Source organism: Trachymyrmex septentrionalis, unplaced genomic scaffold (genome assembly GCF_001594115.1).
Source record: "Trachymyrmex septentrionalis isolate Tsep2-gDNA-1 unplaced genomic scaffold, Tsep1.0 scaffold62, whole genome shotgun sequence".
NCBI lineage: Eukaryota > Metazoa > Arthropoda > Insecta > Hymenoptera > Formicidae > Trachymyrmex > Trachymyrmex septentrionalis.
Window position 1 is genome coordinate 354,922 of NW_017305800.1, and position 15,505 is coordinate 370,426.

Here is a 15,505-nt window from a genome sequence, read left to right on the forward strand (position 1 = left end):
ACCAATTTATTACATTGTAAGACAGTAATTAATTACTTTTTTTAAGTACTACAAGTATCGGGCAACAGTGCTTTTAATACTTATTATAAAAATAATTATAATTATCATCTATTATTATTAATTGATCAATAATTAAATTTCTCTAAAAGTTTCAGATCTCATTATTGTGTATTCTTGTAATCTTACATATTAATATTAAATTCAGTTTAAGAACACTTATACTCAATTCGAAGGAATTCTTGATAAAAACACATAAATTGAGATTGGAAATCGAATAAAAAATATACCTATCGATTGTGTGTGTGTGTGTGTTCCTCTATAATTTCGTCGAGTGTAAATTTATATATATGAATTTTAAAAATTTAAAATTTAAATATAAAAAAATGTTAAACATTAAACATTAAAAATATTAATTAATATAATATAAAGATGAGAATTCGATCTGATCAAAATGATCGAAACAATCTCGTTCCAACTGTTGTAGAATTTGCGTAAATTTCAAGTAACAAGATCAATTTCGCTCCAGTTAGCAGCAGTTGATAAGTCACCCAATGAATCCTATTCATGCTGGAATGTACTCTCTCACGTATTATTTTCAAACAGAAAAATCAGCAGAGAAAGAGAGAGAGAGAGAGAGGGGAGAGGAGGAGAGAGAAAGAGAACAGCATGCGCATTGAAAGCTTTGTACAATCCCCGTCAAAGTTTAATCAATTTTCGCGATCCCGAGCATATTTCGCCAAACGCGACTTAAACTTTCTCAAAGGACTGTACCGCGCGAGAAAGAGAAAGAACGATAACCGCTTGAAGTTGTCTCTCTCGGGTGACGTTTCGCAAGCGCCAGTGAGCGCCTCGCGGTTCTAGATTGGATAGAGTTCAGTAAGGTCACCATCCTCGCCGGTACGCGGGTTTGTGTTTCTACGTGCTCTTGCGTTTCTTCGGGATCTTTTTTCGTGTCGAAATTGCGCTCGCTCTTTCATTTCTCTCTCTCTCTTTCCCCCCCTCTCTCTCTCTCTCTCTCCCTTTCTCCCTCTCTCCCTCTTTCTCCCTCTCGCCACGTCCGACGTCCGACGTCGTTCCGTCGCGAACAGTCCGGCGATAGTTCGTTCGTTCCGCTGTGCTTCGCTGCCATTTCCAACGCGAATCCGAGCTGTCGTCATCGTCCGTTTCCCACGGACGCGGGGACGCAGTCGGCCGACGTCAGCTGCTGATACGTCGCGCACAAGTTCCTTCCGCAGCTCCAAGGAACCAACTTCTTCTCTACCGAGCAGTAGTGCGAGGTACGTAGGATCTTATCTTGCTGCAACTTCCCCCCCTTGCGTCTTCGCGCAGCAGCGCGTCTCGAGTCCCGCGAGCCCCGTTGACGCCGGTTACCTCGGAGGTTAGGCGTTCGCGCGCTCCGCGACGGCTCAGATGGCTGCGATTGCGATATGTTAATTCAGTCCGCAAGATGAAATTCGCCCAGCGATCTTAATAAACGTCCGTGGCGCGTCGCGACGTTAATCCGAGATCGACCTCGACACCGCAAAGTGAGACTCCGATTTAAGAAAGGAGAATCAAGTCAAGTCAGATCAGTGTCTCATTACAGCCCGATGGGACAAGCTCTGTGGGAGATTAAATCTTACGACCTGTAGACTCTGTAGATTTCAGGTAGAAAAAAGTCACATTAGAGTTCGACAATATCCTTAACTCGCATAAAAGTGACAGAAGAATATATATATATAATTCATCGGCAGCCTTACAAATGTAAGTCCTTGGAATTTCCATGTATTTTTGAGTAAATACGAATCAAAAGAAAGCTATTGTCCTTCACCGTGGAAATGGTGACAATCTGTCTAAGATATCATTTGTGCAGAAACATATGTATTTGAGGATCTCGATGGAATTCACGCAAGAATTATTTACAATAGTCTATTAAAACATGTTATGGATGCTTATTAAAGGGTCATGCGTAGTTGTTGAATGTTGGAATGTCGTTGCGCGATAATTATTGCATTCGCAATTGTTCGCAATTGTACGAAGGCGGGGCTGGGGGGAAAGACAGAGAATCCATATACGGCTAACTTCATGCGAAAATGAGAAGTAACATTTGCATTTACATGAAATTAAGCGGTAAATTGTGTCTTGCATAATACACGGCTCTTCCTAACCTCACAATACTCGCTCGACGATGTAGGAATTTTTCTTGTCGACGAGAATTACCCTCGGAATTATTACTGAGAGATATATTATTTATTACAAGAATAATAAAAAAAAAACGTTTTTCGAAAATAAGTTTGATATTTTGAATCATTAAAATTTTGTAATATTCATTTTGAAATGCAATTTTTATATAAGAAGTGAATGATTGTCGAAGAATAAAAGTATGTATCTTTAAAATGTTTTTTCTTTTTTTTTATGTTTATATTCCTTTTTTATAAGGAATTAAGAAATAATAATTTTATGTTATGTAAATTTTTATGTTATAGTAAATGAGTCATATTGTGTAATATTTTTATAATAATATATATATATATTAAAATTATGTTGACACTATAATATATAATAATAATACCAATATATATGTGATAATTAAAAATAAAATTATAATCTTATTTTAAGTATGTATATTTTGTAAATAATAATTTTAAAATATTTATTTTGTTTTATTATTTTAGGAACAAATCAAAGAGGAAGAGGAAATTGTGAAGAATATAAGAGGATATTTTCCACGCAAGAAAGAAAGAGAGAAAGATAGAGAAAGAGAGAGATGGCCAAAAAGACTCAGATGGTAACAACGTATCTTCTAAAATACTAAAAGATCACCATTCATCATTGAAATCAAAATGTTGGATTCTGAGAGAAATTGATTTTTAAGAATATTTAATAACAATGGCAGAAAATATAGAGGAAAATATTAATAAATCAATAGAAAACAACATGTCAGAAATTTCTACAGCAGACGACAGAATAGTTTCCTTTGATAAGGAAAATCATGAACAAATAAACATCGACGAACCATCTTCTTCTAAACAAGCTTTAGATGCTACTGCTGAAAAAGAGAAAATCGAAGATACGGATTTGCATAACTCCGAACAGCAAAATACTTCTAAAACCGATTGTAATGGGGATTTGAAAGAGGAAACTAATCTCAAGAAGATCGAATCCGGGACTACCGAGTCTGAGATTAATAAATATTCCGAAACTAATAAATTTGAAACCAAAGATAGCAATTCCAATGAACCTAGTTCTACAGAAGCAAAGATGGATGACACTATTTATGCTACCACCCTACAGAGTAGCTTAAATGAGATCATAAAAGTTGTTCATGGAGATTTGGCGATGGAGATACTTCGATGCGCTAATGATACGGAAAACAATGACGAAGAGAATAATGAAAAAAATCAACAAACGGTAAGGAAGGAAGATGTTTCGAAAGATGATACCGCTGACACTGCGAAGGAATGTATTACTTTTCCGGCCGCAGAAGACAAAAATGACTCGAGAGGATCCTCGAACAAAACGGAAGAGAGGTCAAACATCGGAATTGTTCATTCACCGACCGCGTTTGGCGAACTTATTGAAGAACAGCTTGCTAACGATTCTGCATTATCAACTGATCGCGCGGATCACATAGTAGAATGGGTCAAAAACTCGGTGGTAAACGCCAACAAGGAGGGTATCATTGTCGAAAAAAGTAAATTTAAGATGTATGAAGAGAACACGACGAGCGAGGCAGAGAAACGAAAGATGTCTACTGTCACTCCACCTTTCATATCACCCAAAAAATCGTTGAAGATAGTAGTTAACAACATTATAAAGAAGAGTATTAAGTGGTGAGTACCATATGTTTAATTAATTATTGATTACTAATCGCGTTAACCAAAATCGAGAATGAAAGAGTAGAAGGTAACGAAATATTTCTCGACTAAAACATCTTCTTTAATAATTATTGTACTTCCAATCGTCCTTATTTCTCAAGCTAAATAAAAGTTAAATAATCGTTCTCTAAACATCTCTCGCAAAAAAGTTTCTTAATAAAATATCAATACTTTATAAAGAGATATCATATATATTTTCTTAATATTATTTGCACGATAGAATTTCTAAAAATTCAGAAGAATTCGATTATAAATGATTTTTTAAATTCATATTTTGATATTGATTTTTTTTCGTTTCGAAACATTACGAGAATTCGCGCAATTTTGACACCATCGGGGACACGTTAATAATCGGCTGTGCTATAATTTTGTACATAAGAAAATATTTCTGCAATATAGCGAATAATACTTCCTTTCCCTGTAATCACTGTTTGATGGTGGCCGAGATATTGGCGTTATCGGCTGATAAAGTTGGAATAAGTGGCGAGCTTACTAACGGACGCGCAAACGCACGCTAACTACGTCGAGAATCGGGATAGAGAAAGAGAGGTGAGGTGAAGACGTTGTAGAAAAAAAGAAGCCGGAGGGAGCGAAATATTGACCGTGGAACGATAAGCAAACGGTGGTGTCGATAACAGGATGACTATTTCTGCAACGCGTCCTCTCCTTCTTCAATCTCCGTTTATCTACAAGATAGTGTGCGTGGTATATCCATTTTCCGTATTTCTGTCACAAATATCTCACCCTTTTTCCACGTTCTTGTCTTTTATTTATCATCTAAACCACATTAAAAGGAAATTAATCAGTTCAATTATACGTTTTTTTGTGACAAATAAGGTTCACTAATTTTTTTTTTGAAAGTTTTAAAATTATTTGGAAGTACAAGTGTATTTAAAATTAGTTACACCTGTTACTTTAATGGAATTGTTTCTCTCTTATTTTCCATTGTGTGTTTTAAATTTAAAATTGTGTTATAATTTGAAAAATTTAATTACATCAGAAATTATATCATAAATTTGGAAAATTCACTTATATATCTTTCGAAGAAAAACTTTCTATCATCTGCATTCATTAAATTGTTTTTTTACTATTTTAATAGTAATATATTTCAAAAAGATACGTCGTTCATTTTGTATGAATTTTTTTTTTGTTTTCCACTATTTTAACTGTCGTAATTAATAAACATTTAAGAAGAAAGTTACAATAATTCTCTTGAAACAAAGAAATGATAATTCTGCTGTAAAGTTATACATTCAAAGAAAGGTTTCTTCGATTCAAAGAAATATTTCTTTGCTATACGGTTAAAAAAAATTTCTTTGATTTGAACATAATTTCTTTAAATCAAATAAGTTTTTTTATTTGATTTCAGAAAATAATATTTAAATAAAAAAAATGAAAATAATGTTCAAATTAAAGAAATTTTTTTCTTTAACCGTATAGCAAAGAAACATTTCTTTGAATCGAAGAAATTTATTTCTGGGTGTAATACTTTTTATTAGTACCATTGAGTTGTCCGTTGGAGAACATCTATTTTTGAACACAAACATGTGAAATGTGTTTTTCTCCTAAAAAAATATATACTTAGTGCCTGCAGAAGATATCATTCGAACAGACGGGAAAATAAGTAATTTTGTCAGTTACCGTAGTCACGGTATCAATGCTTCGATGACACGAAGGTTAAACAGCGACAATATGCTGTTGATGACGCCAGGCGTAACCTCGCAGTTGAGCAGTACTGCATCTATGAAGATGTTATCGCTATCAAGACGTTACCTCGATCTTTGTGTTTACACATCGATACATTGACAAAAAATATATAGCATTGCACCTGAGTCAGTCAAAAGCTCTTGCGTACGCAATAAACAACTTCCTGGATTAAATTTATCTGATCTCCTCTATAATTATACACTTTTGTTACTACATACATGTATCCACAATAATAAGTAGTAATTGAACATTTCTAATATACCGAAAACTTGGTAGAATGAATGAGAATAAAAACTGAAAATAATTTTAGATTTTTATTAGTGTCTATTTTTGATTCTTAAAGCTATAAATTTAATACTTTACAAAAGTATCTTTATAATAGTAAGATTCTACTTTATATTCTAAAATGTTATATATTGTATCTTTTTTATATAGGCATTTTATAGTTTAGTTGTGTTCTATTCCGGGGGAAAACTCAACAGAATCCTCTACCCCATAAATTTTGTTCTTTTTCTTAGTATACTTATGCATTATTTTTGAAAGTTGTACATATATAGATGTCGAAGAAAAGCGGCTTTATTTAATTTCAAATATATATTTAGGAAAGTCAATAGATAATAGATAGACAATAGATAATAATTCTAAATCCTAATAAATAATATTTATACGTTTTATGAAAAAAATTGTCTAGTCAACAGTAATAAATAATAAAATCGTACAAAGGCGTAAAAGAAAAATTCCTATTGAAAGTGATGCATTATGGTGTTTTGAATTGTTGCCTTCTATATCGATATATAAGAAAATGACTCTGCTAAATTAAATTATAAGACAGTTCCTCGAACAGCTTATATAGTGCCAATTGGCATAATCATGAACCAAGCCTGTGATACACAATCATAAAATAATCGTAATGTTTTATCGCTTTTGTGTTATTACTTTAGCAGATTCAATTGTTTTGTAGAAACTTAAATCCAAAATCCGAATTCTTTACACAAAACAAGAGATCGTATTCATCTGAATGTTAAACTGTGCGCCATTGATTACGAAATATTGCTTGCGAAAGAATTTGAATGTTGAAAGACATGGTAAAGTATTTGTTGAACGAAGGGGATTTTACTTTTCTCAAACTTTCTAAAATAATGCATAAGTATACAAATATTATTTACTAGGATTTAGAATTATTATCTATTGACTGTCTATCTATTATCTATATTGACTTTCTTAAATATATATTTAAAATTAAATAAAGTGGCTTTTCTTCATCTGGCATCTAGATATGTACATATCGTGTCGTTACTATTGATAAAATTTTACCGTTGCCTTTTATCGTTTTATTATAAACACTTCTCTTTACTACTTCGCAATGATTCACTGATTGAATTTCGAAAGTTTCATAAAGCTATTTAGAAAGAACCGTTTTATCTAAAGCGCGTTTCTATATTTATATATAAAACGCATTCTTCTGAAAACTGGTTTTTTTTTTTTTTATATGCTTGCCACCTTCTTCTTGATTCTCTCTCTTATCATATTAAAAACGTTCCATAGAATTTTTATATTGATGATATTTTATTAGCTTTATGGGTAACTGAATACTGTTATCCAAGATAACTTCTAGAAGAGTCATACGCCATACGCGATTTATTCTTTGAACGATGGATCGACAAGCGTTTTTCCGAGTGCCTCTTGGAGTGCCACGTAACCGAGACTTGAGATAATTATAATACGCGATCGACCAATATGTATATGCGCGCGCGTGCTTCACGGAGAAGGCTATCCAGTTTCCATGGTCCCAGGCCAAGGCTGGTCTCACCCCGCAGCGGCGGCGGCGAAGGCAGCAGCAGCAGCAGCAGCAGCAGCAGCAGCGACAGCAACAGCCAGCCACCGCCGCTGTCGGATGAAAGTAGAGCTCCTGCGACGCGCAAGAGGGGCGTTAATCCCCACGAACGGTACCATAGAAACGGTACCGCTAGGGTCGTTACGTGCAGTCATCGCTTGCCGGAGACCAACCACTCCGGTACCGATTTGAAGGGCTCGATTTATCCAGCCCTTCGACTTCACGGCCCTATTCTATGCGCGTCTTTCTATTTCTGCATTCGTCGATATTTAACATTTTCTCATAAACGCTTCTCAACAGTAGCATCACACGCTTTATTGGCGAGAAAAGTATTTCATTAACTTAAGTTGAGCTTAAGGGAATCCTAACGTCGTCTGTTACCTAACGGCTAAATTATATAATTTTTGTATAACATATACTTTTTTCTCTTTCAGAGAAAATCCTTTTCCAAGATTAAAGTATATACATTAATATGCGTCTGTGAGGTGGGGATTATGCTGAGATTATGCATTTATGCTGAGAATGACGAAAAATTTTGAAATTGATAGATTTTTTTATCATTTCTTAGTGTAACATGACGTCTCAAGCTGTTAAATCGTGACAACATTTGCTTGATACGAAAGTTTTGCGACCTGTACTTATGAAATAGTAATTTCCACAGACACGTAGTTTACATGAATAAATAACGTTGAGTTCTTAAAATTAGATTTAGACGCTCTATCACGACGAATTTGTTATACAAAAATTGATACGAACGTGCGACTGCGTATATCGTATGGTTGCGTGAGATATTCGTGTGGTGGTAGATATGAAGATGAAGATATGTCGATGCGATTGGAAAAACGGTGACCTCTGGTAACTTTGTTGGAATTCGGGCTTCACTTTAGAATTCTCTTAAGAGATCTTAGCTTAATGACAGATTAAAAGTGCACATATACAGGATATTTCAGACCTAACGCATCACCTGCTAATGGCAGATTTTCGAAGTTATTTTTATTCGAAGAGATTAAATTCTAATACCAAAATGTCGAGGCTATAATAGTTTTTGTATTATAATCACTTAAAGCTAGGAAATTATGCCATCTAAAACTTGCATGGTCAGGTATGGCAAAGCGCTGAAAGTAAAGGCTAATGGTTGCTTTTTATTAATATCGATATAAATATTACGTAGGTAACAATAAAATTACTTTCTATTTCTTGATATTTATTATGTTCAAAAAAATTTTTCGCCTGGACATTATGATATAAAAGAAAAGAACGGAATCCACCGAACGAATCCAAGGACTTTCTTACTTCTACATTTCTCGTGTTCAAATCCATATTTGACGGAATTTGCGGCAAGCAGTCGAGCACTCAAAGAAAGACCTTGAAGAAAAAGGAAAAGTCTTTGTTCACAAGTTTCTCGGCAAGGAAGGACCACAGCCACATGTCGGTGATGGGAATGATGACTATGTGTTTTCGTATAGCGTGCGTCCCCTTTTCATATGAACACACGCACAGCCGTATGCTTCTCTTTATATGTGGACGTTCAAAAGAGTGTGCGTAATGGTACCGCTATAGCGGAAGAGAGGAGAAAGACTTCTGCCTCGCACTCTTTTCTCCTGCTATGAGAAAAGTGTTTCTATCACCTTCAAGGTCATTTGACCTTGCATTTTTCGACTGGCGGTAGTCTGTCTGCAGACTCGAGTCTTTCTATAAAACTAATCACAAGAATAGACTGCGCATAAAATAAATTTAAGAAATTCGATGTGCTTATCCGAATGATAAACGACTGTTTTTTTTTTATTGTTATATTTATTGTTTGAATTAGGCGTTCTTTAGTATTATTTAAATTAATAGGAGTCTTAGTGTCGAATTTGATCTTTATTTCACTTTTATTGTTATAAAATTTTTAAGTAGAAAATTCTATTGGATTTTTTCGAAATAAAAATTTTACTTTTAAGCGCAAAAATATTACCTATATGCAATATTAAAAGAAATAGTATATAATTTTAAAGTATGAAATAGAATATCTGTGTGTGTCTTGCTTTTTGTAAAACATTGAATTTATCTGTAATAATCGAAAATGGAAAATAGTTAAAATCGAAAGTCATTTTCTATTTTCTTTCTTGTTTATTCTATCAGAATTCTATGGTACCCATATCCTTAGGTACCTATCTATTTGTAACCATTGTTTCTAATGTTGAGTGTTTGGAGTAGGCCATAGGCGTAGACTTTAAAAATTCTCTAGGAGAAGATAGATATAAAACCAACTAACTATTATTTCGTACATTATTAAAAATTCTAATTTTACTTTCGTTTATTTAAAATATACTATTGATCGATTCGAACAAATCTTATCGGCTATTAAAGTTAAGAAATTAATTCTCAGAATAAATCAGACGCTAAACTTGGGTTACAAAAATTTCCCTGTTTTGACTTTTGTCAGATTTTAGGCATTTGTTTGATTTAGAATTCTTCGTATTATCATTGTCAAATTACGAAATGTCGTAAGTTCCAATCATGATTTAATTGCGCGGAGATCCGAAAGCCCGCTGCGCGGCAATGGAGCGTCTTCTTTGCCTTCCGAACCCTGGTATCCTGGTAACGCCGGAGAGTGACGTCATTCGGCTTGTATGATCCAGAGGCCCAGCGGCCAGTAACCGTCCATCGTGTACTGCCAAAGCCACCATCACCATCACCACCACTATCACCACCACTATCACCAACACCGCCATCCACCGTCACGACCAGAGCATCGTCGCCACCCTCGTATCAACTCACCCTCCAGCCCCTCTTCTATCTCACTCTTGCTCACCCCCTCCGGCAATCCCCTTCGCAATTTCGTCGCCCTCCGAACGGACTCTAACCCCTCTTGCGTCTCGCCGCTGCCGCCTATAACGAGAGCTGGATAGAGCTGGTTTTCCGAAGCGAACCGAGATCATGGCGAACGCGTACAAAATGCTATTTCGAGATCTTCGAGTTCTTCGTTTATCGACGCAGTGTTGTGTCGATATCATTACTATCTGTGACACATTGTTTAAACATTTATTGTTTATATCTTAACAAGTATAATTATGTAATTTATTATCTTGTATCTTTCTTTGAGATAAAAAGAAGAGTCATTATGTTTATCCAAGAAAGTTAATATAGAATATTACGATGTTCCGCTTGTTATTGAAATTATTTGTTTGACTTTCATCAGCAAAATCGAACGCACTTTAGAAAGTTCAGAATCGCGGCGAAATCGAGCGTTCCTCAAATTGAAGGATTTAAATCAATATTGTTTGCACAATTTTCTGTATTAGAGCTTGGTACATTTCATGCGTTCACTACTGCATTTCATGCGTTCACGAAAGGTACAGCCTCGTCTGTTACTCGTCAAACCCGAATGTGAAACCAGATTCTCTTCTTTACGATTCTCATTCTAAATAGATTTCATTAGAAATCCAGTGGAGTGTTCGCGGATTTTTCGAATGGTGTTTTATTGTAGGAATCGAGAGAGAGAGAGAGAGAGAGAGGAGAGAGAAGGATCATAAATTCATTCAATGCCGATGGGTAAATACGTAAATGCAGCATAATTGGTGCTTTATCATAATATTACGTTTCTTCTCCATGCATTTAAATCGCAATTTTGAGTCTCCATTCATTATGCATTTTAAATGATACAAATATTATATAAATTACAATTAAAATTAAATTTTAATTTTGTGCCTAACCTAACGGAAATATTGGTCGAATATTTATTTATTTTAATTATATGATTAGAGATGAGCTTACACACAGAAAAATATATATACTATACAACGAAAGCAATAATTACTTGTTGTTAATAGTATTTTAGAAGTTCTCATATTCGCAAATCTATTATAAGTTCATCATAAGCGTCAGATTTATTCTGCATCCTAGTAAGTTTAATATCTCAATATTATTAAATTAAAGTAAATTCTATTTGCTTATAATATAAAGTCACTTCTCCGATCAATTTTATAATATTCTTTAAAAGAAGATAAATTCTTGTTTTCCATACACACACTGAAAGAAAAGATTGGCTATTGTAGGAAATTAGATGGTAAATATAGCATAGCATTTTAAAATTGGCTGCAGTAGCCAATTTTTGGTTGCTGCAGTCAATTTTTAGTTATGTTAACTTATCCGCAATGTCAGTATAGGATTTCGATTGGCTAACGTAAAAAAAAATCGGCTGCAGCTAATTTTAAAGTGCTATGCCATATTTAACATTTAATTTGCTGCAGCAGCCAATCTTTTCTTTCAGTGCAATAATGAGTTTTTCTAAAATTTGTAATAAATGTATTTTAAAATCATAATCAAGAAAATATTCTTTGTTAAAGATAACCATTAGGACGCGTTCACACCTTGACGGAAAAGCAGAAAGCGGAAAAGCAGTGGTCAATCAGAACTCGCATTAATAGTAAGTAGCATCACACAAAGCCAAAATTATTGACTACCAAGCGTAAGTTCTGGTTGGCTGCTGCTTTTTCGCTTTCTGTTTTTCTATCAAGGTGTGAAATCGCGCTCTTAAATCGTTACTTACAAGAAAGAAAATAAAGTGAGCAATCACTTTTCTTAGTAATAGAATGATATTTTTTTCTGTGTGTGTGTGTGTGTGTAGTGCACATTTTATTGTGATACAGTTATACAAAGTAAAACTATAGCATGAGTACTTATTTGTCGACGATATTAAGGATCTTAGAGACCAACACATGTTCTATCCCCTATCGCTGTGTAAATAATCCGGAGTGAAACTAGGCTTTCGAGAGCGCACGTATTGGTTGATGTACGAACAACTTACAAAAATGATGTATTCTCACTATTGTTCGACTAAACCTAAGTCGCTAACAATAAGTGGATTTTTTTCCATCATGTGAGCAACAGGTCGAGGTTAACGTCGATGCCGCGTCGTGTCGGCGACACGATGTGGGCGGAGTGTTTAGTTCGGAACCAGTTTAAAAAGACTGAACGGATTGACTTATTTGACCTGAATCGTGAATGAGCGATCCTTACAGATATATTGACCAGATCGCAGAAGCGCAAGGCTGAAGAGGCCGGCGCTCGTAGAAATCTTCTCTGGAGACTCGAGCGCGCGACTTGGCAGGTTTGGCAGGCAGACAGAGTGGGCGCGCAGGCAAAGAGAGAGGGTGGCTTGGACTTTGGTCGGGGTGGTGGGTATTGATCCCGACGAAGCGGTAGCAGCGGGGTAGCCGAGACCCCACCTCAAGAAGGGTGTCTCCCCTCTCCTCTCTTAACCGCGCGGTTCGTCTCTCTCTTCATCTATTTCTCTCTTTCGTGCTCTTTCGCCAACGACGATGAGAGGAAGAGCAGGCGAAAAGAGAAAGGGGGGAGCAGAGGAACCACGTGAGTGGTATACTTGTCTCTTAAGAGAAAGAAAGATAAAGAGAGAGAGAAAAAGAGAGAGAAAGGGGTGAACCACCTAACGCATCCGTGTGTACCAAAGATATCATCCTTCTGTTCGTAATGAGCGGTCCAATAAAGCCTTCGAAAAAGCATTGGAACCTCTATGGAAGAGATCTACGAATGCAAACCCATGTTAGGGAAGCAAAAAGTACTTTAGTTTTTTGGAATAGAAGGGTAAACTTTTGTTAAATATTTTTTTTTAATTTACTGCTTGGTTTACAAGTGTTTTTATCTGAAATTATTTTTATTGTCTGCTTATCTATCATGTTTGTGAGTCATCTTTACTTTCTGATGAAAAGACAATTTTCTTAGAAAAGAAATATTTATGTGTTCAGTCCGTTTTTACATTACTTATCTAAGCAAATAGAGAGCAAATGCTATATTTATATTAAATTGGTTTAATTTTTTTCTCTTTGTGTAAGATGATGAAGCATATTAAATTATTGCATAAAAAACATTTCGAATTTAAATTATGATTTTAATAATTATTTAATTCTTGAAATAGAGTGTACAATAAATAATTAAAAACGTTGCCTTTAGAAAATTTTAAAAAGTCTTTCTTTGTTTTCTATGTTATTTAAATAATTCTCAGATTTTTTAGATTTACAATTGTAAGGTTTATTTTGTCATTTTTATTATATAAATATTATATTCATTAACCGAATAGTTTATATATTTTGATTCGCAAAATTAGTGACAATCAGTATTTAACGAAAAGTTTTCGTATAATTATTTAGGATTCTTTTATTATTCGTTAAATTGAGAAAAAGACTCAAATAAAACATGATTTCTTTGAATAAATAAAGATATTTAGCTGTTCTGCTGTAAATCTTTGAAAATAAAGCTATCAAGAGATGGAACTTTAAAAAAATGGAAAGTTTTGTACAGAAAAAGAGAAAAAATAAAATATAATTTATTTAATGCTCTTGAATGTAATTTTTACAAGTGCAAGTTACTATGTAACGTAAAATGAAGTTATTCATTTGCAAATTGTTGGTAATATAAGTATTTGCATGTTGGTAACACGTTAGTATATGTATATGAATATATGTTAGAGAAAATACATGGATATATCTGCGTGAATTGTAATTGTATAAGCATTAACACGCCAGTTAATTAAGACGGATAAAATAGTTGTTTTTAAATTATACATAGTGAATAGAAATTTTTTTACAAGATTGTCAAAACAAAAAAAATTCTCTGAAATTTCCCCGGTTACTTTTAAAAAATTTTTTCTAACTAAAGTCAAAGAGGAGCATTAAATAAAAACAAAAATAGAAATATTATGTTTTATTAATTGCATTAAAAATAAATAAAAAATGACATAAATAAAATTTTTGTAGTGTTTTTAAGACGAAAACTTTAACTTTGTGTTTGTGAAAGGAGAACATTTTATCTTTCCATTTATCTCTTCGATATCTTAAATTGATCTTTTTTCTTAAGTTTTTTTTTGTTGATTCATATTGATCCTTTTTTATTCCTTTAAGGGGATTTTAAAATTGTCTATTTTATCGATTAAACGCAATAATTTTATATATTATTTTTACAGATTTGAAAATTCTCCAAAATTGAAGTGTATGCATTAATACTAGTCTGAAGCATAGAATTTATACCGAGACAAAAAGTTTTAAAATTGAGATCTTTATCATTTTTTAGTCCAGTATGACGTCTAGAGGTATCAAGTCATGACAATATTTGTTTGATATAAAAGTAATCTGTACTTACGAAATTGGTTGCTACAGATGGTTTACTACTAGATACACGAAGAAAAAAAAGTTTATGGAATTATATTTAGGCATCTAATCTGTACTATATGGTTTTACGATTTATGTGTGCGTAAAATATTGGTGTGGTAATAGATGATGTATTGATGACATTGTATGTGTATAATATACATACGTCCTATATTGAATCGGTAAAACACATATTTTGTTTGAATTTAGTTTTTATTTTATTATTCTAAAATTTCCTAATTGTTCTGGTTTTTTTTTCTTTCCAAGTTCTTTTCTTTTTTTTCTTCCTTCAGTTGTCTAGAGAGAGAAAAAAAAAGAAAAGAATTTTGAAAGAAAAAAAAAGAAAAGTCAACAAGGGAATCTTGGAAAATAAAATGAGAACCGAACTCTAACAGAGGCCCTGTTTTATGGTTTCAATATTGTTATTTATTATAAAATGTATATCAACAGGTACTATTTTGTTTCCTTCTGTTTCTTTACATTTTCTGTTTCATCTTTTGTCCAATTTTAGGGCAAAAAATCTTACACAAAAAGAAAGCGGAAAAAAAGAAAAAGATCGGGGAAAAGTTTGAAAAAGAAAAAGTTGACATTAATTTTATTTCTTAAAAGAAGTGATAATTCTTACAAAATATTTTGCGCTCGTAAAACGAACAAAAAGAATGTCTAGTCAAATAATTGTCCTTATAAAATTTATTCGGATGGTGCAATGATGCAGTGTCGCAGCTGCATATTTTCACCGCAGGTGCACGAACTGTCGTCAAAGTAGATATGGCATTAACTATAAGAATAAGAATTTCTCGGTTATGTGATAAAAATATGACATCACGCGCGTGTTCAAGTTAAATACATATCGAGGTAAATTATGACGGAACCGTAGACGCGTGTCGTAGCGCGAAATATTATCATTTCTGTGCGTAATCGTTATAGTTAATCATCTTAACATGTGAAACTATCATGCG

The 15,505-nt window shown here is 33.7% G+C and overlaps 1 protein-coding gene across 5 annotated transcripts in view; it reads left to right on the top strand.

Moving 5' to 3' along the window:
• Positions 1-812: 812 nt before the first annotated feature.
• The window catches only part of LOC108752918 (serine-rich adhesin for platelets-like), a 47,942-nt gene continuing 33,249 nt past the window's right edge, over positions 813-15,505 (top strand). For 3 of the 5 annotated variants that reach the window (XM_018494139.1, XM_018494138.1, XM_018494135.1), the window contains exons 1-2: positions 813-1,277; positions 2,655-3,812. In XM_018494139.1, coding sequence (XP_018349641.1) covers positions 2,869-3,812 — 944 coding nt within the window. In that variant the 5' untranslated portion in view covers positions 813-1,277; positions 2,655-2,868. Of the gene's footprint in view, positions 1,278-1,348; positions 1,744-2,654; positions 3,813-15,505 lie in introns of those variants that run through there. The other 2 variants (XM_018494136.1, XM_018494137.1) reach the window with 2 other exon arrangements.